Source organism: Genypterus blacodes, unplaced genomic scaffold, assembly GCF_046128005.1.
Source record: "Genypterus blacodes isolate CSIRO-AG114 ecotype Tasmania unplaced genomic scaffold, CSIRO-AGI_Gbla_v1 ptg000076l_1, whole genome shotgun sequence".
NCBI classification, from domain to species: Eukaryota; Metazoa; Chordata; class Actinopteri; order Ophidiiformes; family Ophidiidae; genus Genypterus; species Genypterus blacodes.
Window position 1 is genome coordinate 515,001 of NW_027466885.1, and position 13,522 is coordinate 528,522.

General features: G+C 49.1%; 1 protein-coding gene across 4 annotated transcripts in view; it reads right to left on the reverse strand.

The window, feature by feature from the left end:
- Positions 1–13,522, reverse strand: part of mllt10 (MLLT10 histone lysine methyltransferase DOT1L cofactor) — a 33,864-nt gene that overhangs the window by 8,070 nt on the left and 12,272 nt on the right. For 3 of the 4 annotated variants that reach the window (XM_076158048.1, XM_076158051.1, XM_076158050.1), the window contains 5 exons: positions 10,059–10,157; positions 9,458–9,806; positions 8,430–8,648; positions 7,554–8,048; positions 2,173–2,333 (listed from right to left, as the gene is read on the reverse strand). In XM_076158048.1, coding sequence (XP_076014163.1) covers positions 2,173–2,333; positions 7,554–8,048; positions 8,430–8,648; positions 9,458–9,806; positions 10,059–10,157 — 1,323 coding nt within the window. The remainder of the gene's footprint in view (positions 1–2,172; positions 2,334–7,553; positions 8,049–8,429; positions 8,649–9,457; positions 9,807–10,058; positions 10,158–13,522) is intronic. The other variant, XM_076158049.1, reaches the window with a different exon arrangement.

Consider the following 13,522-nt stretch of genomic DNA (forward strand, 5'->3'; position numbering starts at 1 on the left):
AGTGACAGTGCGGGGAGCGGCGATCAAAGCTGCGCCCCAGACTCTCCCACAGTTCGCCGCAGAAACCTCCGGGTTGCTCCGACGCCCCGGCCATCTGATTTGCGTTAAATTCGCGCCGAGTCAACAGTCGCTGAACAAATCATGGCGACGAGATAACATTAAGAATTCAAACATCTGATGCAGCTAAATCATTAAATTAAATGGAAATGATAAATTCCAAAAAGGACACCGCCCCCCCGCCTACCCTCTTCCATTTTTCCCCCCATTGAGGTGACTCCAGCTTTCATGGCTCCCCCCTCCTCCTCCTCCTCCTCTCCTTTTCTCCTCTGTGCCATAATCCCCCCCCCCCCGCCTCCGTCTCCCCCCGCCCCTCCCTTTTCCCATCAACATTCATTTTTCATTTACATCCATTTTTCATTCAAAGTCTTTTCTCGCGTTCTCTTTCTCCGTCCTGGGCTGATAGCCAATAACAGTAGGCTGAGAGTCTGCTGGTGGACTGAAAATAGCAAATGGTCTCTCCGTCGCTCTCTCTCACACACACACACACACACACACGCACGCACTCACACGCACGCTGAGAGGAGAGTGTGTGTTGGCACCGTTCTATCGTTGCGTAATTTCAAGCGGACTGGATTTGGAGTGTGTAGCGTCGCCGATGCCCTGAGGTGTTCTTCGCACGTTACAAACTAACGCACACGTTTCAGACAATCTGGAGTGACAAGATGAAGAGGAGGGGGGGAAGAAAAAAATCCCTTTCTCTCTTTAAGTCGTCTCGCTGCGTCCTGTATCCGCTCTTTTCCGTCTCTTCTTCTCACTCTCGCCCCGCAGTGTGTGAGGGGTCCGAACCGGTTGCTTCCCCGGGCCTCTCGCCCGCTGTAATACGTGCTGAACGCGTAGGGGACGGCGCGGGATGAAGGCCAGGACAGGGAATTAAAGGCATGAGTGCAAAACCCCCACCGCCACCCCCTCCAACTATCCCTACTGCGGCGCTTGTCAGATGTCATTACATCACAGGACAACGGGATGGAAGCAAGAGGAATGGAGGAGCGGACGGGGACGGAGAGAGGAGCGGTGAGGTCGAGGGGTTGAGAGAAAGTGTGTGAATGTGTGTGTGAGGTTTGTAAATGGACACGGGAGAAAAATGGAGCTCGGGGTGGACAGAGACGGAGCGGGGGTCTTTGGGAAGGCTCTCAAAGGACGCACGGACACCGGGGTCAGGGATTGAAGATGTTGAAGGGGAGGGGGGGGGGGGTGCAGAGTGATGACTGGGGGGAGTTTGTGTGTGTGGGGGGGGTTGAGCTCTTCAAGTTGGAATCGGAGCCCAAACTTCTCCATGCAATCAAAGTTAAGCTTAATTTATTTGGAAAGCCGATGAGCTGTTGCTTCTCCATCCCGATGTTAGATTGGAATAAGATTACACATTTAATTATAGTGCAAAGCATCATGAAAATAAACAACATACATCTTTAAAAACCCAACAATGTAGGAATATAGGAAGGATTTCCCCACAAATATGCATCTTTTATTGTGATCTTTGAACAAAAAAAAATCCTCTTTCAATGATCTTTACAATAAAATAATAAATCTAAACTCCGGTATTTTAAATTTCAATATAAATTTTTTTGGGACCGAATCTCTTTTAGTTTTTCAAAAATAATACTGTTTTCTCCCTGAATATCATCTTTCTGCTCACATGTAATGAAAAGGTTCAGTCTGATTATTCCCTCTGCACACTGAGGGAAGGTTTTACAGAATCAAACATTTTATTTTTGATGCTCTAAATAAAACTGAAAGAATCTCTACAGGTGCCAAGTGTCAGCCTCGGTAAAATAGCTCCATGTGAAAACACGAGGTCAGGACACACACACACACACACACACACACTTCACGCATAATGAACATGCAGTGGATTAATAATAGTGCTGAGAGATTTGGTGCTGAAGACATTTAATTAATGCGCTTTGGTTTATTTGTGTTCCCACAGTTTATCAGCACTTCAGCTCAAAGATGCCAGAAATGTGGGTGAACTGAGAGATGCAGACAACGCCAAGTCAAGCGTGTGTGTGTGTGTGTGTGTGTGTGTGTGTGTGTGCGTGTGTGTGTGTGTGTGTGAGTGTGTGAAAGGAGGGAAATGGGTGATTTTTGTGTGTGCGCCAATTGTGGCAGACTCACGTGCGTGGATGCCGTGCTGGTTAGCGGGGCGGTGGCGGTGAATGGAGAGGGCGGGGCTAAGGAGGGTGTGGTCTGCGGTTGCTGCGACAACTCCGAGTTGGCTCCGCCCGCGGCGACTGCTCCCATGCCCGACGACGAAACATCAGCAGCAGAGAAAACCCCTGTGGACAATTAATGTTAAAAGACATTAATGGAGCATATCTATAATTAGAACAATGACATAATGTTAAAGAATAAGATGCAAGGTAAATGTAGAGAATGGAACATAAATTATGATTTATTTATTAATCCTTTATGTTTTTACATGAACGATGTACTCTTGACTCTTAGTCTGTGATGCATTTTATTAGTTAATTCAATCTGATTGTAAACTTGCACACCAAACTGTAAGGAAACCAATTTACAATAGCAGGATCTCAATTTGTTCCTTGAAACTCACACGGTTCAATTATTCCAAATTCAATCTGATGGTGCTTGTGTGAATTTTGAACAAACAAGATTGTCTGAACTGGATCAGAATTTTTTACACACACACACACACACACACACACACACACACACACACACACACACACACACACACACACACACACACACACACACACACACTTTTTTTGTGTGAATTTGTGCCTGTGGTCATAAGTTTGAATACATGTTTAAGTTTGAAAAATATTAAAAACAAATCCTTACAACTCACATGGTACAACAGCATCTTTACTTATTCGACTTTATATAAATATCCAAATCAAGCTTGCAGAAACACACACACACACACGTTCACACACACACTGAACCGATGGCCTTCAAGGCAGGAATCTGGCGACACAAATCGTCTACATGCACACACTTCACACAGAACCCACCCGACTGTCCTGTATGTTACATAAACATGACATTTCTCCATTTACAGGCTATTTTTCACCTCCACACACCAGCTGTTCCACTTTCATACACGCATGCTCCGTCTCCTTATCTATCTCCCTCCCTCCATCTCTCTCTCTCTCTCCCTGCCGCACAACCCCTGCGCTCGCCCACTAACCAGGGATAAGCTATGCCCCTGCCCCCCTTTGACCTCAACAGAGGAGGAGGAGGATGGGGGGAGAGGGGGGGCGAGCGGGGGGGGGGGGGAGAGGGCCCCTCGGCCCCACAAAAGCCTGAATGGCTCAGGGCAGCGCACATTCACTGGGGGAACAAGAGATCTTTGTGCCGGGAGGGGAGGGGTGGAGAGGGAGAGAGCGAGCGAGCGAGTGAGGGAGAGAGAGAGAGAGAGCGAGAGAGATAGATAGATAGACACCCCATGGGCCTAACATACTATTTATAACAGTTTATAACAATATGCACCAGTAAAGCCGATACCCAAGCAGAGCTGCTGGGGGCTCCTGCAAGATTTGAACAGTTGAATTAGAGGCCAAACTGTTTATCAGGGAATTTAACTCGCGCCACCGAGTAAACAGGTTACACACACTGAAGGACTAAAAGGTTTCATGTGAAATGAATACAAACACACTGGTGAAGTCTGTTTGTTAAAAGTTAGCAGCGGTTTTAATTTTATACCTAAGCGAGATTTGATTTATATTCTGAATTCATATTTTTGAGATTGAATTAAATAAACTGAATTAGTATTGATCAATATTTAACGTTACATTTTTAAACAATTGAACTGAACTGGTCAAGCGGTTTGAAATGGGAATTTTAAATGTATCAAATTTACGCCACCTGTTTGTTTTAAATATTGGGCTTTTTGGGGGAAAGCCTCCTCTGTAAATCTTCAGTCATCGCCGCAAAATATTCCTCAGATTGTATCATTTAATTTCAGATTTGCTGCTTTTCATGCAGAACTGAAAGCTGCTCTGGTTGGAACAAGTCGAACAAGAAAGGGAGACAAAGAACTCAGATCTGAGCAGCAGCAGCAGAGCTTGAGAAACTTATCAACTACCCCAGTGATCAATAAGGCGAAGGCCCTGCTTGCCCGCGGCGGGACGGCCTGCATCGCCTGACCCTTCCTCTTCCTCTTCTTCCAAATTTTTAGCATTCGCAGTCCAGGGCCCAGTTCCAGGGATCGCTCATCGGAAAAACCTACGCTGTGTATTTGTACAGGAGTCCGAGCTGAAGTCTGGTCCTGAACTGAGGCCACTGATTGACGCGATCACATTCTGACAGCTGATTCAGGACTCTGGCTCTCACAGCTTACTCCCACTTTGGGTTTTAGAAAGGAAAAATTTCCATTGACATCAGGGTGGCGAGGCAGGAATATTGGGAGGAGGGTGGCGAGGAGGGGGGGGGTGTTTTTTTTGACAAGCTGCAGACGGAGACGTTTAATCATGTTTAAGGACGGAATGTAGAGACAAACATGGAGGAACACGTGGCAACAGTAGCACACTTGTTATGCGGAGAAGTTTCTACCGTGAAAAGGATAAACAGGAATATATTTAAACATCGCATCAGTGTGTAGAAGGAGCGCAGCGGCGGTGGATGCAGAATGTGTGTGTGTGTGTGTGCGGGAGTGTGTGTGTGCACTTAGATCACAAAAAAATCATGTGGGTAATAGATTGATAAAGCCATGTCAATTTAATAGCCATCAACAGTAACTAAATTCAACAGCCGCAGCAATTACGGGCAAAAAGGCCTGAAACAATGAGCGGCGAGGATTTAAATTGAGGGGCGAGGGCGATAAATTCCGCTCAAATTATTCCACTTCAGCACGCACTTATTACTGTTTAAGGGAGCGCACACTTAATACTAACACACATCAAAGAGCTGTCACTTTATAAACCCGGCTCGCCTTCAATTTTTTGAGATGTGTTTGTTTTGTGGGAGGGTTTCTGCATAATGTTGTTTGTGTGTTGTTTGTGTGTGTGTGTGTGTATATATGAATGTATTTTAGGATTTTGAGGACACCTATGGAATTTTAATGTACTAAATATTAACTCATAACTAAATGTTGTGAAATTAACTGAGACATGAATTAAGCAAAAGGACTTCAGTTGATTGGAGAGAACAAAGTGAGCGGTAAAAGCTAAATGTCTATTTGATTAAAAACAACAACAAGAATGAATATTTCTGCTGAATTATTATTTTTTTATGCCAAAACTTTTATAAACACTCGGGGTTGTGTTGAAGAATAAAATCTCTGATATTTTATTTAGAAGCTTTTGTATTTTAAAGTAAATATAGTCTGCTTTTCCTTTCATCTCTCTCTAATCCAGACGGTTTGGATTCAATACTTAATATTAATTGATTAATACTTAAATATTAATATACAGTGTGTTTTTTTATAGCTTCATATCTTGACAAATGCGGGGCAATTTATAAATTTGATTATTATAATTCAAAACATCCCTGAATGACTCTAGCTGATGAGGGAAAAGCAAGAATCAATAATGATATCTATTTATTTTATTTAATTAAACTTTGAGCATTTCCCCTTTTTAGAACAGAAGCAACAATTGAGTTAAGATTTTTGATTTCATGATTGGATTTTTCTCTCATGTTCACACACTCGCACACACACACACACACTTCTGCTTCTTCTTTAATATATACACACACACACACACACACACACACACACACACACACACACAGCGACCAGCCTGAATGAAGACCCCCCCCCCTCCACCTCCACCCTGCCGCCCACCCACCCTCAACATCTTTCCTCCCCCTACCCGCCGATCTCACGTCGCTCTACTAGCTCACCCCGTCTCATCCGCCCCCCCCCCCCCCCCGCCGTCAAACATTAACCTAGCCAAAATCTAACCCCCTGCCTCTCCCACCCACCGGCACATATCTATCAGCCTAACTATCTATCCATCAGCACACAGGATGGGTGGGGGGTGGGGGAGCGCGGCTGGATCCTCCCCATTACTGCCCTGCATTAACCCTCAGCTAAATATTTACAGTAGGAAGAAGAACACACAAATCTCTCTCTCACACACACACCATCCTATCTTCTTTCAACCAGTTGTGGTGAGAAACGTCTCCGCTGCTGTCGCGAAATGCACAAGGCTCCGAAAACCCCAAGATGGACGTGGGATCCAACCCGAAATTATCCCAGACCGCCGCTGGCTGGCTGCGAAAAATCACAACCAGAGAGTGAAGAGCGGAAAAATCCACAGGTCTGTCTGTCTGTCTGTCTGTCTGCCCAGCGACGCCTCAGAATGAATGCAACGTATCCACTAAACACGCAAACATACATTAGAGCAAAACAATAATAAAGTAAAGATAATGAGGTTGATTTGTGTTGTTAGTTGGCCCAGATGTGGTTTGTTGTTCTCTGAATCCTCCTGACGCTGAATGAGCGCGTCAGCAAACTCAAGTCACCAATAAATTCCTGACTCAGCTTTAAACAGTGGATCAATAAATAGCTAATGTGTCCCTCAAACCGATCAGGATCAATCTCAGTCATCTGAAGAGGTTTACGCTCTGCTATGGAACTACACACACTCTTTAGAAACCAGAAAGATGATATTCACACATTTTGCCTGTCAGAGTTGTGATTAATTTAACAAATCTTCCAAATAACCTCAACTAATTTCTTACACTCAGTTACATACGCGGTGGTGCAGAATATTACAAACGCCTCTCCGACACAACGCCACGCCACCGTGTCAGCAACACGTGAGGAACAGGTGAGAGATGAGGAGGAGCAGGTAAGAGGAGGGGGTGAGAGGGAGGGAGGGAGGGAGGGAGGGAGGGAGGGAGAGACAAAAGAGTGGGAATTCTGGAAAAGAAGAGGGGGAGACGCTGGGGGGAGGAGGAGAGGGGGGGTACAGAGCCATCAGCAGAGGGGAACTCCGTGGCATATAAACAGTTGCCAAGCAACTGAACCCTGATGAAAAAACAACACGCAGAGCACTTCAGTGTGTGTGCGTGCAAATCACACACGCCACACAGACACACACGCACACACAGACACACACACACGCACACACAGACACACACACACAAACACACACACACACACACACACACACGCGGCCGCAAATTACAAAGGTGTGTCAAATCCTTGCCATTTGCGATTGGTAATGTTAATAAGTTGCTGCACGGAGGAGGCACTCAGGCATTCCTGTTCAAGTCCCAGCGTTTAGCCAAGGCCGCCAGAAAAGCTCCATTAGTCAGGAACGCCACAACAAAGCTGCACGCAAGCACATTTCCCTTTTCCTCCAATCATTTGTGATCAAAGGAGATGTGAGGGAAACTTACAGGCACTGGGACAGAAAGGCTCCCAAATATAAAATGAGACCAGGCTGCTGATAACAGAGCGAACGGCGACTCGGCTTCAGTGCAGCAGAAACCTACCCGTGTTTGACCTCACCGCTCATACAGAACCACTGCTGTGTGTGTGTGCTTGTGTGTGTGTGACGTTGCTGTGCCGTCCTCACCTGACCCGGTGGTGGCGGAGCCGCCGTGGCTCTGCAGACTCCCATTCCTGAGGAGCGCCGGGGACTTCTGGACCCCGCCGATGACGCCGAGCCTCTCTGCGGCTCCTCCCACCCCGACACCTCCTCCGCTGCTGGACACCAGGCCCGGGCGGCCGGCGAGGATCGAGGAGGCCGACGAGGAAGGGGAGGCGGTGGAGGAGGAGGAGGAGGTGTTGACGACAGAGGAAGTGGGAAGAGTCAGGGAGGGGGGCGTCTCCGAGGGCTTCACGTCTGTGGTGAAACAAGGTCCATAACGGTTCCTCCAGTTGCCCTTCTTCTTCTTCTTAATGCCATCATCTCCTCCTCCTCCTCCTGGCGCTGCCGCCGCCGCCGCTCCTCCTCCTATCCCAGGACCCGAGCTGGAGGACTGGGGGCGTTTGTAGCCCGCCGTCACGCTCAGGTTTGTCGTCTCGCTTGTGGTGTGACTGTGGGAATTCTCGTACAGCTTCCCGCCCACTGGAACAACAAAAAAAAAAGAAGCAGACGTGAACATCACATGGGATTTCTTTGTGGTTGTCTCGACCTCAAAGCTGTCAGACAACATCAGGCTCAAGTATTGCCTGGTAACCGCACAGCCAGCAGTGTAAAAAATGAAAATGACATGTTGGGGGAATGATTGCTTAAATACAGCAGAGTTGATCCACAAAAACCAAACCAAAAGCACAAAACTCAGTACGTTCACATCCACTCCACACTTTTGAGTTTTCATCCTAAATGCTATGAATCAGAAATTGTCAATCGATAGTCTTTATAGCAGAACAATCAAAGTTTTCAAGTGGATGTAAACGTATTGACTGAATGAGAAGAAGACATGAGAGTGAAGCCGAGCCACAGCACCTGCAGACGCCGTAGTGGCCGACGCGAGCGAACCAAACAGCGGCGTGGTTCCCTCGGAAGCCCCGCCCTCCGAGCTCGGCTTCACCAGGCAGCTGCTGAAAGACGGCGGGGAGGAGAACGTCGTCCCGCCGCCGGGGCGCAGCGACGAGTCGGAGAAGCTCAGGAAGTCGGAGGAGGAAGGAGCGGAGGCCGTCTTGCTGGCACTGGTCAAGAGGAGGCCTGGGAGAGTGGCGAGGAGGAGGAGGAGGAAGAGGAGAAGAAGAGTGGAACAAAGAGACAGAGTGAAGAGGGGTGGGGGGGAGAGAGCGAGACGAAGGAAGCAATAGAGACGACAAAACAAAGGGTGAGTGGTGGAACAAAGGCCGAAACTGAAAACGCAGGTGGGAAAAAGTTTCCATGCTGCCCTCCTTTCCTCTGCCACAGGAGCGGCGGAAACAAGATAAGCAGAACAAGCGTGCGTCTATCAGCTCTAACAGCCGATCCTCCCTCACGGTGAAGTCGTTCCGTCAGCTGAGGGACGGAATCGCAGACGAGCATAAATGCTTTTTGTTAAGAGACGCACACTACTGACACGGGCCTCAAGGTTCTGATAGCACAGAACATGGGAGCTCCTCTTTGGCCCAGACCCCTGTTGCTCCCCCTGTCTGCGCCTATGTATGTGTGTGTATGTGTGTGTGTGTGTGTAGCTCTGTTTCCCAGACAGCCCCCCTAGATTACAGGAGCCAGGGGCGGGTCAGAAGGACAACACTGTTATCACGGCCACACAGGAAAGTCTGATGAATCGCGAGCTGTAATGTACACACAGTATCACACACACAGTATCAGCCGGGGTTCCTGATTTTCAGTGTATCTGAGTGTGGAGGAGGACGGAGGTCTGGCCCTCGACCGGCTCCAGCTGCTGTGGCGTATTGGAGCTTTAATGAAAGGATGTAGATTTGCATTTCTGGAGTAGATCGGTGGCGTGGAGGTTGAACTCTCAGTTGAGGGGAAATTAACATATATGTGACCGTTTGTTGCTGTGAATTCACCTTGGTGGAACGGCCCTGTGGAGGCCGAGGCAGATGTGGAGGAGGTTGCCAGGGTGACCACGGCGGAGGGGAGGGGTTTCCCAGCGGAGGTGAGAGACTTGCGGCCCCCCCTCGGCCCCACCGCGTGACCCCCGGCGTTGTTCTTTTTGTTCTTCGCCTCGGCCGCCGCCGCCTTCCCCGCCTCCGCCGCTGCCGCCGCCAGGGCGTCCTTGGCGCCGCTTCCGCCGTGAGCCGTCGGCACTTCCTGGAAGTTGGCGGTGGTGAAGCGGGCGGCGCTGTCGTCCAGGCGCTTCTGCGAGGACGTGGGCAGAGCGGCGACCCCCACCGCCGAGCCCCCGCTGGTGTAGGTCTGAAAGGGAGAGAAGGGGAGGGTGAGGAACGGAGCGGAGCAATACGGTGGGAAGGAAAGGGAGGAAAACCGGGAAGACAATTGTAAAAACAAGGAGGCGGAACCGAATTGGAGGAGGAGCGGGGTCAACAGGGGGACAGGATGCAGAAAAAGGTAAAACAAGGTAAAGAGAAAACACACTCCTGCTTTAATGTTTAACCAGGACGGCCACCGCTCGGCACAAAGGGAGGAAGAGCAGAGGAGCGCTCCTACCTTATCTGGGACCATGATGTTGGGAATGACGAGGGAGGGCGACAGGTCCATGGAGCTCTTCTTGTGCTTGGGTTTGTGCCTGTCCCGCTCCTTGTGTTTCTGTAGACGGGGAGGGAGGGGAAGAAGAGGCAGATGTGTGAGAATGTGAACGCGGCGAGAGAGAAGTGACGAGAGACAGAGGAGGGAGAGAAAAAAAACAAAACAACCCAGATGTGCGACACAACCTGCATCCTATAGTGGCGACGCTGTAGGAAAACGGTAAACAAGAGGAAGCGTTTTAATGTGGGAACATACCGGAGTGATTGGGGGAAGAAGTGTTATACCAGACAGATGGCAGAAATAGACGAAACTAGGGGAGTTATTTAGGTACGAGCACGGGAGGGGTGTGTGTGTGTGTGTGGTGTGTGTGTGTGTGTGTGTGAGAGAGAGCAGGCGCTACACTTCAAAGGCTTGGAGATGCACAAACACACACACACACACACAAACACAAAGAGAGAGGCGGAAGAGAGCGAAAGAGAGCGACAGAGACCGGGGAAGAAAACAGGAATTCGGCATTTCCACTTCCTCTTGCGGTGCACAGGGTCTCTCCGTTTCATCCCCACCCCCACCCCACCCCGCCCCTCATTGGACCATCGCAGTTCAATTTACACCTCTCTAACGCACAGGCACTGCCACCCTCCTCTCGCACCCCTGAGGGGGCGACAGGGTGCCAGCGTATTTACACCTTGCGCACGTTCCCGGCACCGTGACACTTCTCCCTCCGCGTGTGTGTGAGCGCGCGCGTACGCAGCCGGCCGTGTGCGAGAGACAGGACGCGAAAATATGCAGCGAGCTGGAGAGACGACGCAGGGGGTGGGGGGGAGCGGGGAGGGGTGGAGGGGATGTCGGCATGCTCTCTCGCAAACGCTGCTGCCGCTGATTGGCTGCGGCCTGGTGACAGTTTAACCAGACTTCCTCTGCGGCTGCCGGGTTGACAGACGCAGCCAGCAGAGATCGGGAGACGCAAGCTCCACGGAAACCTGCGCACCGGCTTCCACTAACGTAAGGTGGAGAAGAAAAAAAAACTGGCACACACACACACACAGGACGGAAAAAGAGAAGAGAGGGAAAGAGAGAGAGGGAGAGAGAGAGAGAGAGAGGTAGATTCTGTGGGATTCCCTTGTTGTTTTTCATTAACATTCCAGAGGTAGGTGTTGATGGACAGAGGCTGAACTGAGAGGGTCGGATAACACACACACACACACACACACACACACACACACACACACACACACACACACACACACACACACACACACACACACACACACACACACACACACACACACACACACACACACACACACACACACACACAAAGAAGAGCCCCCAAAGCACTGGGCGTGGGAAACATAACACACGCACAATGTACCCCTGACACACTCTTATCAATCAGGTCAATTGATTACGCAGGGACAGACGAGGCCTTTCAGCGCGTCCTCTCCCCGCTCTCTCTGTCCCCCGGTCCATCGGCGGCCCGATCATTTGACATGTCCGCGCTCTCTTTTGAGGCGGCGTGGGGTAAATATGAGCGGCAGCGGCGGAGGATGAGGGGCGAGTCGATTCATCAGCAGACCGCCGAACAAAGAGGGGCAGACAGTGGGATGGAATCTTCTCTGTTCCCACAATCAGCGAAGGAAAGATGCTGGATATGATATGAACACAACAAACTAAGAGGTCTTCTTAGTTTTGCTTGCTGTGATTTAAATAAACAAGGCACACAGATTAGTTTGATGCAGTTTGTCAAAATTAATTTGGCTTTTATTTAATAATAACAGGGCTGGGAATTTTTTGGGGAATGATCAGAATAGGGATTTTGATTCCAGCTGCTAGGAGTCACAATCTGAGTCAGAGCTCCAAAATGGGATAGCAGAAAGCAGAGAGCCATCTAACCCCGACCGGTTTCTCCACAGAAAACAACACACACAAACCTTTAACTGGAAAACGTTGCATTTCTGAATCGATTCGGAATCTGGAGAGGGAATCGCCATTTTGACGCTAATCAATTTTTGCCCCTTACCCCTATAATATGGCACGGAATATAAATATACAATTCAACACCACAGCCTCGGGAGGAAGAGGAGAGGCCTCTGCAGACGCCGAGCGGAGGGAGGCCGCCGAAGAAGCGAGGAAAGAAGAAGGGGAGGAACAGGAAGTGAGGGGGAAAATAATCCACCCCAGCCTGGCAGGAATTCCCCTGTGCAGCTTCCTGCAGGATTTCTGACCAGCCATTGTCTGTGTGTGTGTGTGTGTGTGTGTGTGTGTGTGTGTGTGTGTGTGTGTGTGTGTGTGTGTGTGTGTGTGTGTGTGTGTGTGTGTGTGTGCACGTGCTTGTGAGGTTTTCCTGCAGGCCTTTTCTATGCGGCCAGTGTGGGGGATCCTTTAGCCTCCTTTAGCTGTAGTTTGACTGCAGGGGCTAACATGAGGTCGGGATACATCTGAGCCTTCGAACCACATAACAAATGCATGTGCTCACACACACACACACACGCACACGCACACACACACACACACACACAAACTGATCTCTGACCCTGGAATGTGGATGGCGGGTGTGTACGTGCGTGTGTGGGCATATATGTGTGTGCGAGAGAGAGAAAGAGAGAGAGAGAGAGAGAGAGAGAGAGAGAGAGAGAGAGAGAGTGAAAAAGAGAGAGAGAGAAAGACAGACAGACAGACAGAGAGAGAGGGGAGGCACTAACTAATGCAAATCAGGCAGTATTAACAAAAGCCAGAGCAGTCGCACTGAATTATACTCGGACACACACACGCGCACACACACACACCCTGAAGCTGCCACTGTCAGACACAAAGAGCAGGCAGACAGATAAAATGATATGAAACAGGCTGAATGCTGGATTTGTAATGCCACTAATTACTCAACACAAATGTTTTCTTTTATGCTTTTCTATTCATTTCCCTGCATAACAAATAAGCGCAAACCAAGACAATAAAAAAAACTATTTAAATACGCCTGTGCCGGTCCGTACGGAGCGCAGAAACACATACAAAGAAATGAATAAAACATCTCGGCGCGACACACTGTGGCCCAGCGATGGCGTGGGTCAGACGATCGTGCGGCGAGGACGAACGTGGCGAGGGGACGGAGAGGGGCCGACTTCCGCTCCACTCAGGGGTCGTGGGGGGCGAGGGCGCTTTCAAAAAGGTGGCCATTCATTCTGCCTTCGGTCACATTAAACCACGACACTGTGGTTTGTGCAGAGCCTTACTTTTGGTGTAAAACTATAAGAATTTCATACATTATTATAATTATTATTATTGCACCAACTGAGGTCAACAAACGCTGATGTCCAAGACTTCCATTATTTGACTATTATGGGATATTCTGAGCCAGCATTGGAGGCTGCTATCCACACCTATCATGGCATGTTTTAGTTTATTTGTATCTACTATGTTTAATCCAA